This window comes from Symphalangus syndactylus, chromosome 11, assembly GCF_028878055.3.
Source record: "Symphalangus syndactylus isolate Jambi chromosome 11, NHGRI_mSymSyn1-v2.1_pri, whole genome shotgun sequence".
Taxonomy (NCBI): Eukaryota; Metazoa; Chordata; class Mammalia; order Primates; family Hylobatidae; genus Symphalangus; species Symphalangus syndactylus.
The window spans coordinates 119,529,290-119,553,644 of NC_072433.2; the positions used below are offsets into that span (position 1 = coordinate 119,529,290).

At 41.7% G+C, this 24,355-nt stretch overlaps 1 protein-coding gene across 7 annotated transcripts in view; it reads left to right on the plus strand.

Annotated features, from left to right (window-relative positions):
* Window positions 1-10,890: 10,890 nt before the first annotated feature.
* Window positions 10,891-24,355, plus strand: part of RAD50 (RAD50 double strand break repair protein) — a 97,326-nt gene continuing 83,861 nt past the window's right edge. For 4 of the 7 annotated variants that reach the window (XR_010114322.1, XM_063612404.1, XM_063612405.1 and 1 more), the window contains exons 1-2: window positions 11,467-11,987; window positions 13,808-13,891. Coding sequence is in view for 3 of the 7 variants with exons in the window: in XM_063612404.1 (XP_063468474.1) it covers window positions 11,859-11,987; window positions 13,808-13,891 (213 nt within the window). In the remaining 4 variants the exon portion in view is untranslated. Of the gene's footprint in view, window positions 11,012-11,466; window positions 11,988-13,807; window positions 13,892-24,355 lie in introns of those variants that run through there. The other 3 variants (XR_010114323.1, XM_063612406.1, XM_063612407.1) reach the window with 2 other exon arrangements.

Genomic DNA, 24,355 nt, shown 5'->3' on the forward strand with positions numbered 1-24,355 from the left:
CCCAGCTACTCGGGAGGCTGAGGCAGGAGAATGGCATGAACCTGGGAGGCGGAGGTTGCAGTGAGCCGAGATCGCGCCACTGCATGCCCACCTGGGTGACAGAGCGAGACTCCATCTCAAAAAAAAAAAAAAAAAAGAGCTTTATTAATGCAAAACTCCAAATAAAAGTTAATGATTTTAATCTCCTGTGCCCAAGAATTCGAAACAATGTATGTAGCTACTCCACCCTCAAGGAGATGGAACATGCCCCCCTTTCCTTAAGAGTGGGATACACGGAGTGACTTTTTAAAAAAGAGAACTGTATGGAAAGGGGAGAATAAGAAGAATAACTTCACAGTGGAGAAACCTGATCAACACTACTTCAGCTAGGCGATCCCAGTCAATGGTGGCAGTGAAACATCATGTTAACAGCATGTACTTTTGATTTGATGTGGTAAGAATGGAATTTTATCTCCGTCATGTTCCTCCCCAAAACCAGTAACCTCTGCCTAACCATGACACAAACACTACACATACCCAAATGGAAAGACAAAATGCCTGACCGGTACTCCTTAAAACTGTTAAGGTCATCAAAAACAAGCACAGTCTGAGAAACTGACACAGCCAGAGAGGCCTCTAAGAGACATGATGACTACATACAATGTGGTATCATGGATGACACTCAGGAACAGAAAAAGGACAATGGGCACAACTAAGGGAATTGGAAAAAGCCTGGAGTTTAGTAATGTACCAATATTAGTTCCTTAGTTGTGACAATTGTACCACAGTAATGTTAACAACAGGGGAAACTGGGTGCGGGGCACACTGGAACTCTCTCTAACAGTCTTGAAACTTCTCTATAAATCTAAAAGTACTTAAAATAAAAAGTGTATTAAAAATAGTACTGTGGCGAGGCATGATGGCTCAGGTCTGTAACCCTAGCACTTTGGGAGGCCGAGGTGGGTGGATTGGTTGAGGTCAGGAGTTCAAGACCAGCCTGGCCAATATGGTGAAACCCTGTTTCTACTAAAATACAAAAATTAGCTGGGCCGGGCATGGTGGCTCACGCTTGTAATCCCAGCACTTTGGGAGACCGAGGCGGGCGGATCATGAGGTCAGGAGATTGAGACCAGGGTGAAACCCCGTCTCTACTAAAAATACAAAAAAAAAAAAAAATTAGCCGGGCATAGTGGTGGGCGCCTGTAGTCCCAGCTACTGAGAGAGGCTGAGGCAGGAGAATGGCGTGAACCAGGGAGGCGGAGCTTGCAGTGAGCCGAGACTGCGCCACTGCACTCCAGCCTGGGTGACAGAGCGAGACTCTGTCTCAAAAAAAAAAAAAAAAAAAAAAAAATTAGCTGGGCTTGGTGGGCACCTGTAATCCCAGCTACTTGGGAGGCTGAGGCAGGAGGATTGCTTGAACCCAGGAGGCAGAGGTTGCCATGAGCCGAGATTGTGCCACTGCACTCTAGCCTAGGTGACAGAGCGAGATTCCATTTCAAAATAAACAAATAAATAAATAAATAAATAAATAATACTGCACTTTGAAAAAGTTAATGATTATTTTTACCATTATTATTTAAAAGGCTTTGCTGAGGAGGCTAAGGCCAGAGGATCAGTCGGATCCAAGAATTTAAGACTAGCCTGGGCAACATAGCGAGACCCTGTCTCAAAAAAAAAAAAAAAAACTTTGAATTCCATGAGTGTAATGCAGTTGGCACCTTTTTATTTCACCAGTAGACTATGACCTCCTTGAGAATAAGGTTTTTATTGAATTGATCTCTTTATCCTTGAGGACTAGCCTATTGTAGACAGTAAAATAAAGATTTGTTGAATAAATAACTGAATGAACAAGCAGGCACTTACAACAACTTTATTTATCTTTTGTTGTACTCGTTGAGTTAATGTGAATACAGCAGGTCCTTGAATAACTTTGCTTAGTTCCACGTTATTTCATTATATCATTGCTAAGAAAAACAATCGCTTCCCAGCCAAAGCCATTGTATATGTGGAGTTTGCACAATCTCTCACATCCCAAAGATGTGCACACAAGGTGAATTGGCATGTCTACACAGTCCCAGTCTGTGAGTGTGTGTGTGTGCGCGTATGGGTGTGTGTCTGTGTGCTCTGCAATGGAATGACGCCCTGTCCAGGATTGGTGCTCACCTTGTACCTTGAGCTACCGGGATAGGCTTTGGCCACCTTCAACCTTCAACTGGAATAGTTGGGTAAATAATTATCTTACTTGTTTTTATGAATCTTTCTTAAATGTATGTATAGCTCATAATTGTTTCAATGTTTAATATACAAGTGTTTGGTCTTTGTTTAGAAGTTTGATGATGTTTTTGTGGCCAGAAATATGCCATAGGAATGTAACCTTTGTTCATATCAATTCACCTACGGTAAAACTGGTTTCGTTATGCATCCTTTCCCTTAAAGTCTATTTCCAAGAACCTATTGATGACATTAAGTGAGGATTACTATACTGTGGAAACTCAAGAAGTCTTTTTTTTTTTTTAGACAGAGCCTTGCTCTGTCACGCAGGCTAGAGGGCAGTGGTGCGATCTCGGCTCACTGCCTCCCAGGTTCAAGCGATTCTCCTGCCTCAGCTTCCTGAGTAGCTGGGATTACAGGCAGCTGCCACCACGCTCGGCTAACTTTTGTATTTTTAGTAGAGACGGGGTTTCACCATCTTGGCGAGGCTGGTCTCAAACTCCTGACCTCGTGATCCGCCTGCCTCGACTTCCCAAGTGCTGGGATTACAGGCATGAGCCACTGTGCCCGGCCTCAAAGAGTCTTTTACCTGCAGCTAGGAGCCTAAAGTAACAAACAACAGGAGTTCTTTAGCAGAACTCCTGGGCAAAAGAGAGCAAAGCTTTAAAGTTCAGCTACAGAGACTGAGGCAATGTGAACTACCATTTAAATTTTTAAAAATCCACATTATTTTAGGGAAATAGAAAGAAATAAGCAATTAGTACTTTGATTTTTAAATAATTACTGGTTGGTAATTTTATAATTTAAAAAAAGGACTTTGAATAATATGGAAAAGTTACGTCGGTGGGTAACATCCATCCTTTTGCCCTTAAACTTTTTTTTTTTTTTTTTTTTTTTTTTTTGAGACGGAGTCTTGCTCTGTCACCCAGGCTGGAGTGCAGTGGCCCCATCTCGGCTCACTGCAAGCTCTGCCTCCCGGGTTCACGCCATTCTCCTGCCTCAGCCTCTCCGAGTAGCTGGGACTACAGGCGCCCGCCACCACGCCCGGCTAATTTTTTTATATTTTTAATAGAGACGGGGTTTCACCGTGGTCTCGATCTCCTGACCTCGTGATCCGCCCGCCTCGGCCTCCCAAAGTGCTGAGATTACAAGCGTGAGCCACCGCGCCCGGCCTAAACTTTTATCTCTATTAGTGGGTAACACATTGGCAACATGTCTTTAAAACTGGTAACTGTGGTTTTTACTGTGTAATCCTTAAGGTCAAATGGCTTTTCCATGAACTGATTCTAATCAATTGGGCATGATGCCCCAAAATTTTCGTGGTGACTAAATGTAAATTGATAACATCTCTTTTTCTTCTTGACTCTATTCGAACTTCTATCCTTTCAATCTCCCTTTAATATGATTTTTTAATTGGATAAATAACATTATAGGAAAATAAACACAGAATTTCTTGGTATAGCAACTATCAGTTTTTTGAAAACATCTTCTAATCCTTACCAACACATAGACAGTTTTACAGAGTTTAATCCGTGAATATATGCAGTTTGTATTTATCTTTTTTATGAGTATTTCTTTTTCACTCATCTATACAGTTGACCTACTTATTATTTTAGTGATCACCTGCTATTAGATGAAACTGATGTACCATAGTTTCCACCATCATTTCCCAACTTTTAGGCACTAGGGTTGTTTCTAGCCTTCCACAATTTTAAACAATGCTACTATAAACACCTGTGTAAAATTTAAAAAATTTTCCTTATGTTAATGAACTTGTATGATCATTTTTATAGCTTTTGTTACATTTTACCAGAACACCCTCTGAAAATATTCAATGCAGAAAAAAGAAAAAAATTTTTTTTTTTTTTTTGAGACAAGAGTCTCGCTCTGTTGCCAGGCTGGAGTGCAATGGCACGATCTCAGCTCACTGCAAGCTCCGCCTCCTGGGTTCAAGCAATTCTCCTGTCTCAGCCTCTCGAGTAGCTGGGACTATAGGCACGTGCCACCACGCCCAGCTAATTTTTGTATTTTCGGTAGAGACGGGAGTTTCACCATGTTGGCCAGGATGGTCTTGATCTGTTGACCTCGTGATCCGCCCGCCTCGGCATCCCAAAGTGTTGGGATTACAGGCGTGAGCCAATGTGCCTGGCCAGAAAAAATAACTCTTATATTTTCACAGGGTTTTACAATTTATAAAGCACTTTCACAAAAATAGCTTTGTTTAATCTTGATATTAGCACTGGGAGATAGATTTCTTTCTCTGAAGGTCCGTTAGCACCAGGCTTTAAAGGTTTTGCTAATGGAGAGCGAATGAATCCAGAAGGAAGAAGTGACGCAGAAGCAGTGGGAATCAAAGAGTTTGATAAATATGCTGGTAAACCTAAATGAATAATGCTGGTTTAAAAATAACTGATTTCACTTATTTTGTTTCTTATTTGAAGATAATGAGGAACAAAAATACTAAACAGTGATAATGTGGAAGGTGGGGGGTGATCTTCTGGCACATTTTACAGTCCTTGTTTTGTTCAGAAGACTCCTAATGATATTAACTCTGGACTTCAAAATAGGAATGTGAAAAATTTAAGAGTGCCCACTAAAAGAATAGAAATAGAATGTGTATCTTCCAAATCAGTAGAGTAGAACAAGGAATAAAGAAAGGTCAGATATTCTACAAAGCAAGAAAGGAGACAAAGAAGTAAAGAAAAAGCACAGGAATAAGACATAAGCCTAAATTTACTAGCAATCACAGTAATTGAAAACAGATGAAAGTCATTTATTAAAAGGCAAATACTATAAAATTGCATTAGGAATCATCTATCAGCTATTTTCAAGAGATACACAATGCAAAATGACATAGGAAGGTGGGATGCAAAGATATATAGCAGGTCCTAGAATAACTTTGTTATAACATTCATGAGAAAACAATAATTAATTCTTGGCCAGGCCACTGTCTGTGTGGAGTTTGCAAATTTCCTAATGTCTGTGTGGGGTTTCTCTGGGTACTCCAGTTTCCTCCCACATCCCAAAGATGTGCACGTGAGGTGAACTGGCATGTCTACATGGTCCCAGTCTGCGTGTGTGTGTGTTCTGTGATGGAATGGCATCCTGTTCAGGGTTGGTGCCCACCTTGCACCCTGAGCTGATGGGATAAGCTCCAGCCACCTGCAAACTTGAACTGGAATAGTTGGGTAAATACTTATTTTACTTGCTTTTATGAATCTTTCTTAAATGTCTCTATTGCTCACATTTGTTTCAATGTTTAATATTGAATAGAAGTGTTTTCATATTTATAAGTTTGATGATGTTTTTACAATCAAAAATATGTCCTACGAACTTGTCTCTTGTTTATATCAACTAGCCTATGATAAAATTGGTTTCACTTCCGTTAAATTGCAATTTCTAAGAACAAATCCATACTAGTCAAAAGAAAGCTCATGTACCAATATTAATATTAGAAAAAAAGGCAGAATTATGTTAGAAAGTATTGTAAGAATAAAGAGGTCCTCAGGCTGGGCGTGATGGCTCAAGCCTGTAATCCCAGCATTTTGTGAGGCCGAGGCAGATGGATCATGAGGTCAAGAGATCGAGACAATCCTGGCCAACATAACGAAACCCCGTCTCTACTAAAAGTACAAAAATTAGCTGGGCGTGGTGGTGCACGCCTGTAGTCCCAGCTACTTAGGAGGCTGAGGCAGGAAAATTGCTTGAACCCGGGAGGCAGAGGTTGCAGTTAGCCAAGACTGCGCCACTGCACTCCAGCCTGGTGACAGAGCGAGACTCTGTCTCAAAAACAAAACAAAACAACAACAACAACAACAAACAAAGAATAAAGAAGTTCTCTATTAGGTATAAAACAGTATCTCACAGTAGTTTTATTTTTCATTTCATTAATTTTAGTACCAGTGAAACTAAATATTTTTTGGAAGTAGTAGTTTACTGAGAAGTGGAGACTTGACAGATTTGCCTTTTTATTTTAGGGATTAATCATTTTGATTACAAATGTTTCCACCCCAATCCTAGAGCTTTTATCTCAGTTTTGTAGTTTCCATTGTTACAAAGTTGAAATTTTTTTGTAATGGAGCCTGGTTACCTTGTCATGTCCATTTTTTTCCTTCAACTCACTATTTTTTTTCTGAAGCATTTTAAATTACAGACAGCATGACACACTATCACTAATACTGCCATATGCATCTCAAAAAAGATCATTTTCTTACATAGCAAAATATTATCACACCAGATACAATAAAATTAACAAGAATTATTATTATTATTTTTGAGATAGAGTCCTGCTCTGTCACCCAGGCTGGAGTGCAGTGGCGTGATCTCAGCTCACTGCAACCTCCACCTCCCGGATTCAAGTGATTTTCCTGCCTCAGCCTCCTGAGTAGCTGGGACTACAGGTGCATGCCACCAGGCCCGGCTAATTTTTTGTATTTTTAATAGAGACAGCGTTTCACCGTCTTAGCCAGGATGGTCTCAATCTCCTGGCCTCATGATCTGCCTGCCTCAGATAATTTTTTTATTATCTAATTTCCAGTCTACATTGAAATTCCCCACATATCTCCCAAATTTCCTTCACACGTCTATGGCAAAACCAGTTTCCAAACTAGGACTATGCATTCCATTGGGGTGGTATGCATCTGAAATCTCTTAATTTGCAACAATATGTTTTTTAATAAGTCTTTTCATGTCCTTTGCCCAGACACTTCTCAAAAGAAGACATTTATGCAGCCAAAAAACACATGAAGAAATGCTCATCATCACTGGCCATCAGAGAAATGCAAATCAAAACCACAGTGAGATACCATCTCACACCAGTTAGAATGGCCATCATTAAAAAATCAGGAAACAACAGGTGCTAGAGAGGATGTGGAGAAATAGGAACACTTTTACACTGTTGGTGGGACTGTAAACTAGTTCAACCATTGTGGAAGTCAGTGTGGCGATTCCTCAGGGATCTAGAACTAGAAATACCATTTGACCCAGCCATCCCATTACTGGGTATATACCCAAAGGACTATAAATCATGCTGCTATAAAGACACATGCACACGTATGTTTATTGCGGCACTATTCACAATAGCAAAGACTTGGAACCAACCCAAATGTCCAACAACGATAGACTGGATTAAGAAAATGTGGCACATATACACCATGGAATACTATGCAGCCATAAAAAGTGATGAGTTCGTGTCCTTTGTAGGGACATGGATGAAACTGGAAAACATCATTCTCAGTAAACTATCGCAAGGACAAAAAACCAAACACTGCATGTTCTCACTCATGGGTGGGAATTGAACAATGAGAACACATGGACACAGGAAGGGGAACATCACACTCCGGGGACTGTTGTGGGGTGGGGGAAGGGGGGAGGGACAGCATTAGGAGATATACCTAATGCTAAATGACGAGTTAATGGGTGCAGGAAATCAACATGGCACATGGATACATATGTAACAAACCTGCACATTGTGCACATGTACCCTAAAACCTAAAGTATAATATAAAAAAAAAAAAAAGTCTTTTAAAATCTACAATAGTCTTTGCTTTAATGATAATGATCTCCTGAGAGCCTGTGCCAGTGTCTTGTAACAGTTTCCAGCTTCTGGATTTGCCTTTTCCAACCCTGTGTTGCTGTTAGCTTAATCCTTGTAATTCCTGTGAACTGAAAGTTACATCTAAAGGTATGATTAGATTCAAGTTCAACTTTTTTCCGTTTTTAAGAAAGAAAAACTACATAAGAGATAATGTTGGGTACTTCACGCTGAGACCAGAGACAAGCAGTATCTTATCTCAGTGATTGCTAATTTCTTATGCTACTTTGGGTCATAAAATTCCCCTTTAAAAGTAGAGGTAATTACATTTCTTGCTTCTTCTTTTATTGCTTCCAGAAATATCTTTCTGAAATTTTATCCACCAGAACTTACAGTGGTAAGAAAAATACAGTGTAGATTTGCTTTTTTCTTCCTACTGATATCCAAGTATCCACATTATTCATTTAAATGGTCTTGGTGGTGGCTGGGCACGGTGGCTGACGCCTGTAATCCCAGCACTTTGGGAGGCAGAGGCAGGCGGATCACAAGGTCAGGAGATCGTGACCATTCTGGCTAACACAGTGAAACCCCGTCTCTACTAAAAATACAAAAATTTGTCGGGCGTGGTGGCGGGCGCCTATAGTCCCAGCTACTCGGGAGGCTGGGGCAGGAGAATGGCGTGAACCCGGGAGGTGGAGCTTGCAGTGAGCCGAGATCGGGCCACTGCACTCCAGCTGGGGCAGCAGAGCGAGACTCTGTCTCAAAAAAAAAAAAAAAGTCTTGGTGGTTTACACAAATGTTTATGTTTGCCAAAACTCATGGAATTGTACCCTGGAAAAGGGTGAATTTTACTGTATGTCAATTATGCTTCAATAAATCTGACTTAAAAAATGGTCTCAGCCGGGTTCAGTGGCTCACACCCGTAATCCCAGCACTCTGGGAGGCCGAGGTGGGTGGATCACAAGGTTAGGAGATCAAGACCAGCTTGACCAACATGGTGAAACCCCATCTCTACTAAAAATACAAAAAACTAGCCAGGTGTGGTGGTGCGTGCCTGTAATCCCAGCTACTCAGGAGGCTGAGGCAGAAGAATTACTTGAACCCGGGAGGTGGAGGTTGCAGTGAGCCAAGATCGCGCCACTGCACTCCAGTCTGGGTGACAGAGGGAGACTCCATCTCAAAAAAAAAAAAAAAAGTCTCCACTTGGATAGTCAATTATTCAAAGAAGATACACAAATGGCCAATAAACACATGAAATGATGCTACTAATTATTATTGAAATGCAAATCAAAACTACAGTGAGGTATCACTTCACACTCATCAGGATGGCTACCATCAAAAAAACATAAAATAACAAGTGTTGGCAAGCATATGTAGAAATTGAAACCCTTATGCACTATCGGTGGGACTGTCAAATGGTACAACCACTGTGGAAAGCAGTATGGCAGTTCCTCAAATAATTAAAAATTGAATTACTGTATGATCTAATAATTCCACTTCTGGGCATATACCCAAAATAATTGAAAGCAGGGTCCAGAAGTGACATTTGTACACCCATATATATAGCCACACTATTCACAATAGCTAAAACGTGAAAGCAACCCAAATGTCCATCAATAGATGGATAAGCAAAATGTGATGTGTATTGTAATGAATTTTATTCAACCTTAAAAACGACCTGAATTCTGATATATGCTACAGTGGTCCCCAACCTTTTTGGCACCAGGGACCAGTTTCATGGAAGACAGTTTTTCCACAGACAGGAGTGGGGTGATGGTTTTGGGATGAAACTGTTCGACCTCACTTCATCAGGCATTAGATTCTCATAAGGAACACGCAACCTAGATCCCTTGCATGGGGCAACCTAGATCCTTCTCATGGGCAGTTCAAAATAGGGTTTGTGCTCCTATGAGAATCTAATGCCCCCACTGATCTGAGGCCCAGCTCGGGTGGTAATGTTCACTCACCTGCTGCTCACCTCCTACTGTGCCACCAGGTTCCTAACAGGCCAGGTATGCATACTGGTCAGCGACCCAGGGGTTGGGGACCTCTGGGCTGCGACATGGATGAACCTCGAGCACATTATAAGTGAAATGAGCAAGTCACAAAAAGATAAATACTGTATGATTCCACTTATATGAGGTACTTAGTAAAAAATTATAGAGACAGTAAGTAGAATGTTGGTTGTCAGGGGTTGGAGGATGTGGGGAGGAAGGGGTTATTGTTTAATGGGTAGTTTGTTTTGCAAAATGAAAAGATTTGTAGAGGTTGAAAGCTGGTGACGGTTGTACGTGAGTATACTTAACACCACTGAAATGTACACTTGGTTAAGATAGTAAGTTTTTTTTTGAGGTGGAGTCTAGCTCTGTTGTCCAGGCTGGAGTGCAGTGGCGCCATCGCGGCTCACTGCAAGCTCCGCTCCCAGGTTCATGCCATTCTCCTGCCTCAGCCTCCCCAGTAGCTGGGACCACAGGCGCCCGCCACCATGCCCGGCTAATGTTTTGTATTTTTGGTAGAGACGGGGTTTCACCATGTTAGCCAGGATGGTCTCAATCTCCTGACCTCGTGATCCACCCGTCTCGGCCTCTCAAAGTGCTGGGATTACAGGCGTGAGCCACTGCGCCCAGCCAAGACAGTAAATTTTATGTGTATTTTACAATTTTTAAAATGAAAAAAAGGTCTTTAGTCTTTTCCCATTGTTTTATTACATTTGCTTTGCCAAGTAAGACATTCTTATATAATTTTAATGTTTTGTTCCATTAGTTATTTTAAGTATGTTGTAATAACTGACACTTTCCGGTTTTTTTAACCTGGTACAGCAAGAGACTATTTCTCACTGGTCTTCCCCACTTGCATCCTTTGGCACATAAATTTATGTATTAGGTTCTGTAAATTATTTGCTTGGGATTGTGTGACTGGAGAAACATTTCCTACATTTTTCCAAGGTAGGCAGAGGCAAATTATACCACTACAGTAATTGCAAATTTTTGTTTCATTTAAATGTCCTCCACTATTGTTTCAGTAATTTTTATGTATGTTCCTCTAGGCCCTTAAATGTGATATCCGTCCATTAAGTTTGTTTCCAAGAAAGCAATACTCTCAGTTACTTCTGAGACAGGTAACTTCTCTTTCCCTTATTTTTAAAGATATCTATTGCTGGGAGCACTGATCGGAATGGATTACCTCTACATTCTTCGTATTTGCAGACTGCTTTCAGTTTTAGTTCCCAGACTTTTGGTCTTAAAGACGCCTTTACACTAAAAAATTACGGGGGACCTCAAAGAGCGTGTACGTGAGTTATAATTACCAACATTCGCTCAATTAGAAATTAAAATTGATATTTCTAAGCGCAAGAATACACATGCGCACATTCCATTAACCACCACTGCAATGGCGTCATCACATGTTATGTGATCAATGGAAATTACTACACGAACATTAGAGAGAGAATGAGAATGAAAAGGAAAATAGTTTTGACATGAACTGACCCCCTTCCTGGGTCTCCAATCTATCCCACCCCTACCCCCCATTCCAGGAGTCCCAGGATCAAGCTTTGGGAAGTGTCATCCGTCACAGGTCTTGGTCTCCCCTTCCAAAATCAGTGCCTCTGCAGGTTGCCCATCCCCAGCAAAGATCCGGAAGTCCGCTGCCCCTAGCAACAGCACCCGGCACCTAGCCCTCTTCTTGGAGGTACCGCACCCGGAAGTCGGAGCTGCGCACGCACCGCGGGCCTCCGATTTCCCGGCGTGCCCCAGGAGAGCGGCGTGGACGCGCTCGGGCCTAGAGGCCCACGTGATCCGCAGGGCGGCCGAGGCAGGAAGCTGTGAGTTAGCGCGGTTGCGGGGTCGTGTTGTGGCTACGGCTTTGCGTCCCTGGCGGGCAGCCCCGGGCTGGTCCCCGCCTCCGCTCTCCCCACCGGCGGGGAAAGCAGCTGGTGTGGGAGGAAAGGCTCCATCCCTCGCCCCCTCTCTCCCGCTGTTGGCCGGCCGGATCTTTTGGCAGTCCTGTGGCCTCGATCCCCGCGCGGATCCTCCTGACCCTGAGATTCGCGAGTCTCACGTCCCGTGCACGCCTTGCTTCGGCCTCAGTTAAGCCTTTGTGGGCTCCAGGTCCGAGATTAGAAACGTTTGCAAACATGTCCCGGATCGAAAAGATGAGCATTCTGGGCGTGCGGAGTTTTGGAATAGAGGACAAAGATAAGCAAATTATCACTTTCTTCAGCCCCCTTACAATTTTGGTTGGACCCAATGGGGCGGGAAAGACGGTAAGTCTTCAGTAGCTGCCTTCAGTTTACAGGTCGCTACATCTTTCGGAGAATAAAATGGGGAGTTCAGAACTCTCCTTAACAAGAGAAGCGTCCCTAGGGCTCCACAGGTGTAGGCCATTAAACCCTGCAGGCTACAGCGACCTTAGGAGTTAGCCTGAAGCAGTCCCAGAAGGATGTCCGGACCTGTCCTGGGGACAAGGTTTACTTAAGAATCCCACGAGACCGGGAGCTGTCGCCGCTCACTCAGAGTTCAGTTCCCACTGGATGACCTTTGGTCTGTATTGGTGTTTTTAACGCTGTCTCCTTGCTTTCAGAGCATAGCACTCACTTCCTAGTAGTTGTCGCATACAAGAATTCCTTTAAAATTTATAAAATGATACATATATGACTAAAGAGTTTCCAGGTATGCCAACTGTCCAAGCATAATACATGGAAAATAAATGACTTAACTTCAAAATGTAACTGATGTAGTGGGGCTTAACTTGGAAAACTTTTGTTCTTAAAACCCAGTCAAAAATTTAAAGTTGGTGCACGACTGACTTATTTTTTTTTTATAGTCCTGGGAATATTTAGACATTTGAATGGAAAGAATAACCAAGAGGCATTCTGGTCGGGAATAGTGGCTTAAGAAAAAGCAAGACAATGTCAGTATAGGAGGGAGAAGAGTCTAAAGGAAGGATTTGTGAAGAGTGTAGAAAGAGAGAAGGTTGACAATTGGATGCCAAACTTGTTTACTTTTGTTTTTGTCAAAATGTTATTTGTTGAATGCTTGTTATGTACTTAGCATTGTACTAAATAGTAGCAGAAGGGAGAGTAGTACTGTATAGTGTTTATGAGGACTGGCTGCCTCAATACAGATTTTTTGCTTCATTTATTAGTTGTCTGACTGTTGGCGAGTGACCTCAGTGCTCTGTGCCTTAGTTTTGTCATTCATAAAATGGAGAGTAAAAATAGTTTCTACAGCCGGGCACGGTGGCTCACGCCTGTAATCCCAGCACTTTGGGAGGCCGGGGCGGGTGGATCACCTGAGAGGTCAGGAGTTGGAGACCAGCCTGGCTAACATGGCGAAACCCCATCTCTAATAAAAATACAAAAATTATCCAGGCGTGGTGGTGCCTGCCTGTAATCCCAGCTACTGGGGAGGCCGAGGCGGGAGAATTGCTTGAACCGGGGCGGCGGAGGTTGCAGTGAGCCGAGATCATGCCATTGCACTACACCAGCCTGGGAGACAGAGCGAGACTCTCTCCCCCTAAAAAAAAAAAAGTTTCTACAGGCTGGGCGCGGTGGCTGACGACTGTAATCCCAGCCCTTTGGGAGGCTGAGGCTGGGGGATTGCTTGAGCCCAGGAGATCGAGAGGTCGAGGCTGCAGTAAGCCATGATCATGCGGCTGCACTGCAGCCTGGGGAGCAGAATGAGACCCTGTCTCTTAAACAAAAAGTTTCTACAGCCTGGAGTTAATGCGAGAATTAAATAAATATATGTAAGAGTGCTTAGTACAATTCAGTACTTAACTGTTAGCCATTCTTATTATTAACTTAAATTAGTTTAAAGGGTTTCAGTTGAAAATAAAGAATTATTTTTCTCCCAAGTAACAATTCTTCATATTAGGATAACTTCTTAGTTATATAGCATTTCTGTGAACTTACAGCAATGATTGTTTAAACACTTAAATCTTTATTACAGGTTTTATAATGTCAGATTTTATCTATCTTTTATAGTTTCCATGATAAATAATATTTTTGTAATGAATTCATATTTTATGATAAACTTCTGTGGCTCTCTTATAACGAAATAATGTAATTTTCTATTTCTTTAGACCATCATTGAATGTCTAAAATATATTTGTACTGGAGATTTCCCTCCTGGAACCAAAGGAAATACATTTGTACATGATCCCAAGGTAATGGTGCTAGTACAATTTTGTATTTTTTACAATTATAAAAATGATAATAGCTTATTATAGAAAACTTGGCATTGGAAAAGTATAAAGAGAAATGAAAGTCAGCCCCACACAGTTTTAGCACCCAATAATAACCATTGTTGACATTTTCATGTATTTTCCTTCTCCTTTAAATACTGTTTTATATAGCTGATGTGATACTCTTAATTTTGTATTCTCGGTTTTTTTTCCCCACTTAACATTATCGTGAAGTCCCATGTCATTAAAAAACTATCATCTGGGTGTTTGGTATGTAAGTGTTTCTTTTAATCTTTATACTGTTTTGTATGTCTGAGATAATTTCTACTTAAAGTGCATGAACACTTTAATAGTTCTGTAATTTTCTTACATTAGATTGCTTTCAGTTTTTCATTAAAATGTACCATGATAAGCCAGGCTTGGGAGTGTGTGGCAGTACTCCCAGATAGCTCTAGAGGCTGAGATGGGAGGATTGCTTCAGCCCAGGAGTTCAAGGCTAGCCTGGACAATATAGTGAGACCCACTGTCTAGAAAAAAAAGTACCATGATAAAAATCTTTGTGTATGAATCATTCTTTCAATTATGGTGTTTATACTATTCGTGTGTGTAAAGGACATAGAATTTGGTCTATAGGTTTGTTTTTGCACATATAGAAATGAAACAACTATATGTGTATAGTTTATTTTGTTTTTAGTGGGGGTGATGTGCCTCTCTCACAGCTCCCCGACCCCAGTTCCCCTATGTTTTTGTTATGTATTCTTCCAAGCTTTTTTCTGCTTAGAAAACCATGCCTATGTGAGCATATAAATGCATTCACACATACATATTTTAGCACATTAATATAATTTTATACTTCTATTTTATTGTTTTTAATTACTAAATTGTATTCTATTGAGTTTATATCCTATAGTTTATTAACTAACCCCCTCTTGATTATTATTTGTTTCCACTTTAGTGTAATTAAAGATAACTGTAATTATGAAAATATTTATGAATTTTCGTCTTATAAATGTAATCGTATTTAGTACCTTTACTGAGTCCTCTCTGTAATGACTATTTCCTACCTTCTCTCTCTTTAAATCTACAATCTACTTTCCTTAATTGATGATCTTGCTTTGTACTTTATTGAGAAATAGGAAGAATCAAATGAGAATTCCCTTATTTTCCAATCATCAAATCTACGAAACTACTGTACATACGTGCCCATACTGTTTTTTCTTGTCTGTTAAGGATAAATTATTTGTTGTTTTATCTAAACATCAACCAGCTCCTTGGAGGCTAGATCTCATTGATCCCCCTTATCCACCCAAGGATTTTGCCCTTCAGTTTTTCCATCTCTCTCCTGGATCAGCAGTTTCTCTTGATGGATCATTCACATCAGCATATAAACATGCTCTGGTATCTCTAGTCTTCAAACAAAAATCTGTCCCTTTACTCCAGTTTACCCTCTAGCCATTACCTTTTCTCTGTTCCAGTATATAGCAAAATTCATAAGATTTGTATGTCCTCATTGTCTTTATTTCATTGACTCCCATTTTTCCCTCAGTCTACTTCATTCAGGTTTTTTTTCCTCCACTAAAAGTGCCTTTGTAAGGTCACCAATAATCTCCGTGTGCCAGATAGAGTGGTCAGTTTCTAATTCTCATTAACATCTCGTCAGATTTGACGCGGTTGGCTATTTCTTTTTTAAAAAATATTTCCTTCTTGGCTTTTGTGACACTATAATCTCATAGTTTGCTTCTTTCTCACTGGCTATACTTTAGTCTTTATTGGGTCTACCTTTGCTTGATTTCTTTTTTTTTTTTTTGAGACAGAGTCTCGCACTGTTGCCCAGGCTGGACTGCAGTGTGGCATGATCTTGCCTTACTGCAACCTCTATCTCTCAGGTTCAAGCTATTCTTGCGCCTTAGCCTCTTGAGTAGCTGGGATTACGGGTGTGCCACCACACCCGGCTAATTTTTGTATTTTTAGCAGAGACGGGGTTTCATCATGTTGGCCAGGCTGGTCTCAACCTCCTCACCTCAGGTGATCCGCCTGCCGAGGTCTCCCAAAGTGCTAGGACTACAGATGTGAGCCACTGTGCCCAACCTGCTTGATTTCTAAAAGCTAGTATGACACAAGAGTTGGCCATCTTTGCATTAACCCTCTTCCCTATCTCTCTTGGATGAGCTTATTCAGTCTAACGGCTTTAAGTACTGGTTATGTGCTGGTAACTACCACATTTATATATTTGACCTGACTTCTTTCCTTAACTCTAGACATATATGTCTAGCTGTTTGTTTGGATATTTATTGGGCATCTCAAATTTAACATGTTCAAAATAAAACTCTTGATTCCTTGTACCCACTTCCTGCCTACATTCTCAGCTCTGTTACTACCTCAGTACCCCACCCCCACCAGTTTTGTAAATGATGTCATCATCCATACATAAGCAGTTCTTACCTACCCTTCTAAAATATGTCAGAATTTGTCTACTTCATTCCATCAGCCACTGTGTTCCTGTTCCAAGCCACCATCATATTCCCTTTCAACTATTAGAATCGTCTCCTAACTTGTTTTCCTGCCCTCATTCTTGAAGCTCTCTCTTTCTCACAGAGTAATCAGAGTTGTTTTTTAAACATTCATTCAAGAGGGAATGAGTTATTCAAAATCTGGGAGGAAGACATTTCATTCAGTCTAGTTGCAGAGTCTCTGAGCGTGGTTGGTGTGTTCAAGGAATGACAAGGAAGAACAAGGGAAAATGGTAGAAAATAAAGTTAGAAAGATAGAAGGGACTAGATCCTGTAGGTCCTTGGATTGTAGTCTTATTTAAATAGGAATCTGTCTATTGGGAGATTTTGAGCAGGGAAAGGCTGTGGTCTGATTTATGTTTTGAAGTGCTCAGTCTGGTTGCTGAGAGAAGACTATCTGTAGGTAGCAAAGATAGGAGGGCAGAGACAAATTAAGAGGATTTTGTGATGATCCAGGTGCGAAATATAGGTGGCTTGATTAAGGTAGTGGTAGAATGGTGAGAAATGTTTGGATTTAGGATGTATTTTGAAGATAGAACCAACAAATTAGCTAATGGTTTGGATAATGGTGTATGGAAGAAGTAAAAGCATCAAGCATAACTCCAAAGTTTTTGGCTTGAACAACTGGATAAAATAGTTTTGTCATTTATTGTAATAGGGGCACTATGGAAAAATAATTTGGGTAGATCTGGTTTAAACATGTAAATTAAGGATATGTGTTAAATATCCAAAGGATATGTCCAGTTGGCAAACAGAAATCTGTTCAGGAAAGAGATTAGGACTGGAGAAAGAAAATTAGGAATCATTAATGTATACAGGTAGTTCTACATAGTTAATTTTTAAAGCCTGATGAGATCAAATAGAGAATGAATATGGAAAAGATATTCAAGACCTTAACCTAGAGCACTACAGCCAACGATGCCTTTAGAAGTTGGGAAGAGGAGGAGAAGCTAGCAAAAGATAGTAAAAGAGCAATTCGTTAAGTAAGGAAAACTGAGAGAGTGGTGTCTTGGAAGACGAGAATAACGTGTTATAAGGAGGAAATCATCAACTGTGTCAAATATGTTGATAGCTCAAGAAAGAAGAGGAGTGTTTGGGTATGTGGAGTCCATTGTTGCTCTTGACAAAACCAGTTCCAGTAATCAGAGAAAAGATAAAGAAGTGAAACAGAATTATTTTATGAATTTTGTTGTAAGTGGACACAGACATGGGACAGTAGCTGAAGAGGATAAAGGAAAGTTTTGTTGTTGTTGTTTTATTGTGTTTTTAAAAGTGAGGTATACTAGAGCATTTGTAGACTGTTGGGAATGACTCTGGACAGAAACATTGATGCAGGAGAGCGGATAATTACAGAGCACAATTCTTGAGTAAGCAAAAAGAGATAAGATCCATTGCCCAGGCTGGGCGCGGTGGCTCTCGCTTGTAATCCCAGCACTTTGGGAGGCCGAGGCAGGCGGATCACAAGGTCAAGAGATCAAGACCACAATGAAACCCCGTCTCTACTAAAAATACAAAAAATTAGCCGGGCGTGGTGGCGGGTGCCTGTAGTCCCAGGTACTCGGAGAGGCTGAGGCAGGAGAATGGCATGAACCCGGGAGGCGGAGCTTGCAGTGAGCCGAGATTGCGCCACAGCACTCCAGCCTGGGCAACAGAGCAAGACTCCGTCTCAAAAAAAAAAAAAAAAAAGATTCATTGCCCAACCAGAGGGGATACCAAGAACATCCACTGTTATCCATTGTAATAGCGATGTTAGGCAGAGTATATGATTGGAAACTTTAGCGGTGAAAGAATGAGTAAGTTCTCTTTTGATTGCTTTTATATTCTCAATGAAAAAAGAAATGAAGTTACTGGTTGAGAGTGGCAGAAGGGGTTGATTGAGCCTAGAAAACATAGAGTAGTTTTTAACCTCAGTAAGTAAATTGATTAAGGGAGGTGTTCTGGGATTACATGACAGTGTCAGGGGTTTTGTGAAAATTTAAAGAGAGACCAGCCATCATGGTTATGTATGTTTTTTCAGTCTTGTTCAGCCCAAGCACTGAATAAATTGGAAAGTTGCATTTATCCACGGTTGGGGATTTGGTAAATACTATGAAGGTAATGAGAAGCAAGGAATTGATTACTGATATGGTTTGAATTTGTGTCTACCCAAATCTCATGTCGAATTGTAACCCCCATTGTTGGAGGAGGGGCCTGGTGGGAGGTGATTGAATCATGGGGGTAGATTTCCCCCTTGCAGTTCTTGTGATAGTGAGTAAGTTCTCATGAGATCTGGTTGTTTAAAAGTGTGTAGCACCTCTTGCTTCACTCTCTTCCTCCTGTTCTGGCCGTGTAAGATGTGCCAGCCTCCTCTTCGCTTTCTGCCATGATTGTAAGTTTTCTGAGGCCTCCGCAGTCATGCTTCCTATACAGCCTGCAGAACCATGAGCCAATTAAACCTCTTGTCTTTATGAATTACCCAGTTTCAGGTATTTCTTTGTAGCAGTGAGAAAACAGACTAATACAGAAAGTTGGTACTGAGAGTAGGCTATTGCTATAAAGAAAGCTGAAAATGTGGAAGTGACTTTGCAACTGGGTAATGGGCAGAGGTTGGAACAGTTTGGAGGGCTCAAAAGAAGACAAGAAGATGAGGAAAAGTTTGGAACTTCCTAGAGACTTGTTAAATTATTTTGACCAAAATGCTGACAGTGATATGAATAATGAAGTCCAGGCTGAGGAGGTCTCAGATGGAGATAAGGAACTTACTGAGAACTGGAGTAAAGGTCACTCTTGCGATGCTTTAACAAAGAGACTGGCGGCACTGTGCCCCTGCTCTAGGAATCTGTGGAACTTTGAACTTGAAAGAGATGATTTAGAGTATTTGGTGGAAGAAATTTCCAGGCAGCAAAACATTCAAGAGATGGCCTGGCTGCTTTTAACAGTTTATGCTCATATGTGTGAGCAAAGAGATCTGAAACTGGAACTTATATTTAAAAGGGAAGCAGAGCATAAAAGTTTGGAAAATTTGCAGCCTGACCGTGTGGTAGAAAAGAAAAACCCATTTTCTGGGGAGGAATTCAAGCCGGCTGCAGAAATTTGCATAAGTAAAGAGGAGCAGAATGTTTAATAGCCAAGACACTGGGGGAAATGGCTAGAAGGCATTTCAGAGATCTTCACAGCAGCCCCTCCCTTTATAGGCCACTAATCCCTGTGTTTCAGCCACTCCAGTTCCAGCCACGGCTGAAAGGGCCCCAGATACATCTCAGGCTGCTGCTCCAGAGGCTGCAAGCTGTAAGCCTTGGTGGCTTCCACATGGTGTTAAGCCTGTGGTTGCACAGAGGACAAGAGTTGAGGCTTGGGAGCCTCCACCTAGATTTCAGGGGATGTATGGAAATGCCTGGATGTCCAGGCAAAAGTCTGCTGCAGGGGCAGAGCCCTCGTGGAGAAGCTCTACTAGGGCAGTACAGAGGGGAAATGTGGCGTTGGATCCCCAACACAGTGTTCCCAATGGGGCACTGCCCAGTGGAGCTGTGAGAAGAGGGCCACTATCCTCCAGACCCCAGAATGGTAGAACCACCAACAACTTGCACTGTGTGCCTGGAAAAGCTGCACACACTCAACACCAGCCATTGAGAGCAGCTATGGGAGCTGAGCCCTGCAGAGCCACAGGGGTGGAGCTGCCCAAGGCCTTGGGATCCCACCTCTTGTGTCACTGTGGCCTGGATGTGAGACATGGAGTCAGAGGATATTATTTTGGAGCTTTAAGATTTCAGATCATGAGGTCAGGAGATTGAGACCATCCTGGCCAGCATGGTGAAACCCCGTCTCTACTAAAATACAAAAAATTAGCTGGGCATGCTAGCACGCGCCTGTAGTCCCAGCTACTCGGGAGGCTGAGACAGGAATCACTTGAACCCAGGAAGTGGAGGTTACAGTGAGCTGAGACTGCACCACTGCACTCCAGCCTGGTGACAGAGCGAGACTTCGTCTCAAAAAAAAAAAAAAAAGATTTGGCTGGGCACAGTGGCTCACACCTCTAATCCCAGCACTTTGGGAGGCTGAGGCGGGCGGATCACGAGGTCAGGAGATCGAGACCATCCTGGCTAACACGGTGAAACCCCGTCTCTACTAAAAATACAAAAAATTAGCTGGGCGTGGTGGCAGATGCCTGTAGTCCCAGCTACTCGGGAGGCTGAGGCAGGAGAATGGCGTGAACCCGGGAGGCAGTGCTTGCAGTGAGCCAAGATCACGCCACTGCACTCCAGCCTGGGCGACAGTGAGACTCTCTCTCAAAAAAAAAAAAAAAATTTAATGATTGTCCAGCTGGGTTTTGGACTTGCGTGGGGCCTGTAGCCCTTTGTTTTGGCTGATTTCTCCCTTTTGGAACATGTGCATTTACCCAATGCCTGTACCCTATTGTATCTTGGATGTAATAGCTTGTTTTGATTTTACAGGTTCAGAGACCAAAGGGACTTGCCCTGTCTCAGATGAGACTTTGGGCTGTGGACCTTTGAGTTAATGCTGAAATGAGTTAAGACTTGGGGGACTGTTGAGAAGGGATGATTGTATTTTGCAGTGTGAGAAGGACATGAGATTTGGGAGGAGCCAGGGTCGGAATGATATGGTTTGGATTTGTGTCCTTTCAAATCTCATGTCAAATTGTAATCCCCAATGTTGCAGGAGGGACCTGGTTGGGGTGATTGTATCATGGGGATAGATTTTCCCCTTGCTGTTCTTGTGATAGTGAGTAAATTCTCATGAGATCTGGTTGTTTAAAAATCTGTCACAATTCCCCCTTTACTCTTTTTCTCCTGCTCCAGCCATGTAAGATGTGCCAGCTGGAGCTGTGATCCCCTTTGCCTTCTGCCATGATTGTAAGTTTCCTGAGGTCTCCCCAGTCTTGCTTCCTGTATAGCATGTGGAACCGTGAGCCAATTAAACCTCCTTTCATTATAAGTTACCCAGTTTCAGGGTTTTTTTTATAGCAGTGCAAGAATGTACTTATACAACTATAATCTTAATATATTGACTTAATGAATCCTCCTGTATGTAATCAATATCTCTTCATTGCATCAGGGCTCTAGCACCCCATATGGGCTGACTCCATCCCTGTATGCCAGTCTTCCTTACCCTGCGTAGGCTCTGACTCTTCATTCTGACTCCCTCACAGGATGCTTTCCCATTCTGTATAGACGTTGACTTCTGGTGCTGGATCATGTCCTCATTCCCCACCCTTCTCTGATACCAGGTGGCCTCTTGCATGGATGCCTACTGTACTCTGTGACCTGAATTTCCCCAGATCTGTGTCACTGAGAGGGTAACTCTTCTCAGTCTGATACTTTATACCAGGCGGCTTCTTGCAAGAATGCTGTCTCTACTCTATGATCTGACTTCCCCCAGCCGACTTATCCCTCAGGTGGGCCCCCTTCTCATCATTATCAGGCTCTGAATCCCCACACTATTCCCTGGCGTGGACACTCTGCTTCTGAGCTGGATCCTCCCTATTCATGGATTCCTCTTTCATCCTGCCGGAACTCTGATACCACTGGACTCTTGAAACTCTGTGCCAAGCTGTTTCCCCATGAGGGTACCCTTCTCAGCCTACTCAAGCTCATTTATTCCACTCTAGGCTGAGTTATAGGTGCCTTAACCTTCAGCTGGCATGAACATGCACCTTCTTCTGCCCCACCTGATGGTTTTATGACTAGATTGTTTGGAGAAAGAAGGGTTTTTCTTATTCTTATTTTATTCTTTTTGATAGAAATTGTTCTAAAGTATAATACACATTTCTTTGTTGTAATAATTCAATCTAAATTACACTTCACTTTTGAAGTGACTCTTCTTCAGTAAGAGTGTCAACAACAATATAGTGATAGAAATGCTACAAGATAGCTCTTGCTTGAATTCTATTTATTAATTTGATGTTCGTCAGGTAGCTAGGTCCTCGAAAGGTGGATGCCATGGAGAATGAATATGTGTATTTGGCTTGCTAGTCAGGAACACTGTAAACAAATTAATTTTTTGCTGCATAAATATATAGCTCCTTAGTTCAATTACTGTGGATTAAACCTTCAGCAGAATGCTCTCCTTATGATGAAATGACAGAGTCAAGTCTGGGCTTTCAAAGCTTTATAATGACCTCTGGCCACCTCCTCATTGAAATGTCTGTATCCTAAGAGGCTGTTTCTGAGTAGCCAGTCCAGCGACTTCTTCCTCTTTACCTCCATCCTCAACCCTTGTCCAGGCTGCCTTCCTGTCTCTCCTCGATTACTCCCTGCTTCATGTCTTGACTCAGTTCATTCTGTTCACCCTAAAGACAAAATAATTCTTCTAAAATGCGTATCTACTTCATGCAATTCTCCTGGTTCAAGCCATTTAGTGCCATCACCTTAAATCGAAAAGCTTTACCATGTTTAGAAGGCTGTTAATTTCTGAAACATTTTAGGATGATACTCTTCTTTTCCCTACTTGCTATGCCAAACATTCTGAAATTTCTGTAGTCACGTAGTGACTCAGATCTTCTCACCTGATTAACTTCTATCCATCTGTCAGGTTTCATTTAAACGTTCACTTCCTTTAGAATACCTTCCCTGAGCTGTCCTAGATAGGTTAGGTGCCCCTGCTTTGTACTCCCAGATTATCTTGTACTTATGGTGGTGTTTAGCACACCTTGTCTACATTTAACCTGTCTTCCATGCTCCAAAGGAAAAAAAGTCTGTAATTTTGAACCAAAACAACACATGAAACCTACAAAGTACCTGTAAATATTTGTTGGATGATTAGTTGAATTAGTATCAAAGTTAAATTCATGCCGAGAAGTCATTAAAAAGTCAACAAAGGATATTTTATGGTTTTTTTTTTTTTTTTAAAGCAGAATCTAGTACTTCTGATTTGGGTTGCAACAAAATAATGAGTATCACACTTATACTCGCAAGATGAATAACTATAACACTGGAAAAGTATGTGAAACAACTATTTTCAGGCATTGGACCACAGATAATGCAGGGCTATATTCTTTGAGAAAGGAGAAACATAAAAGGTGCCTCTGCATTCATTCCAGCTTTCTACCTAGGAACATTTTGTAAACTTTGGCATATGGAATTGGAATCCAGTAGAGAGCTGGGCAGAACTGGGCATCACTAGGCAGATGAAACAAAGATAGGATTTTGGATTTGCTAAAGTGACTGGAAATTGTAGAGCAGAGTACTGAAGTAGGGTTGCTGTGCAGAGATGGTATACCAGAAATCTGCATAAGGATCTTTTGAGTCTTTGGCCAAATACTAAGCTATCCATGTATAGGATGAGATTTAATGAGGGCTAGCAGAGAACAACTACCAAGGTGGCAAGGGGGGCTGTGAGTGGTGTATTCTAAACGTTACACAATGCTGTGAGACATTTGAGTCCTGATATGGAGTGACCTTGTGGAACTCTCCAGTGTTCACTTGAGACCTCAGAAAGGCCCACCTAACAAATACTGAAACCAGGTTTTGATAGAATCAAGCTGAGTTGCCAGTAAATTAACTGGCTGCTAGAACAAAACTCAAGACTTTTTAAAGGAAGTCTACTCAATCCAAGCTCTCAATGTGGTGTCTACAATGTGTAGAATATAATTTTAAAAATTAATGGGAATATGCAAAATGTGGTCTATGCCTGAGAAGGGAAAAGTGAGTAGAAGCAGATCCAGAGATGACAGATTTTGGAATTAGCAGACAAGGATTTTTTTTTTGAGATGGAGTCTTACTCTGTTTCCCAGGCTGGAGTTCAGTGGTACAATCTTGGCTCACTACAACCTCTGCCTCCCAGGTTCAAGCAATTCTCCTGCCTCAGCCTCCCTAGTAGCTGGGACTATAGGTGCCCACCACCATGCCCGGCTAATTTTTTTTTTTTATTATTTTTTTATTTTTAGTAGAGACGGGGTTTCATTGTATTAGCCAGCCTGGTCTTGAACTCCTGACCTTGT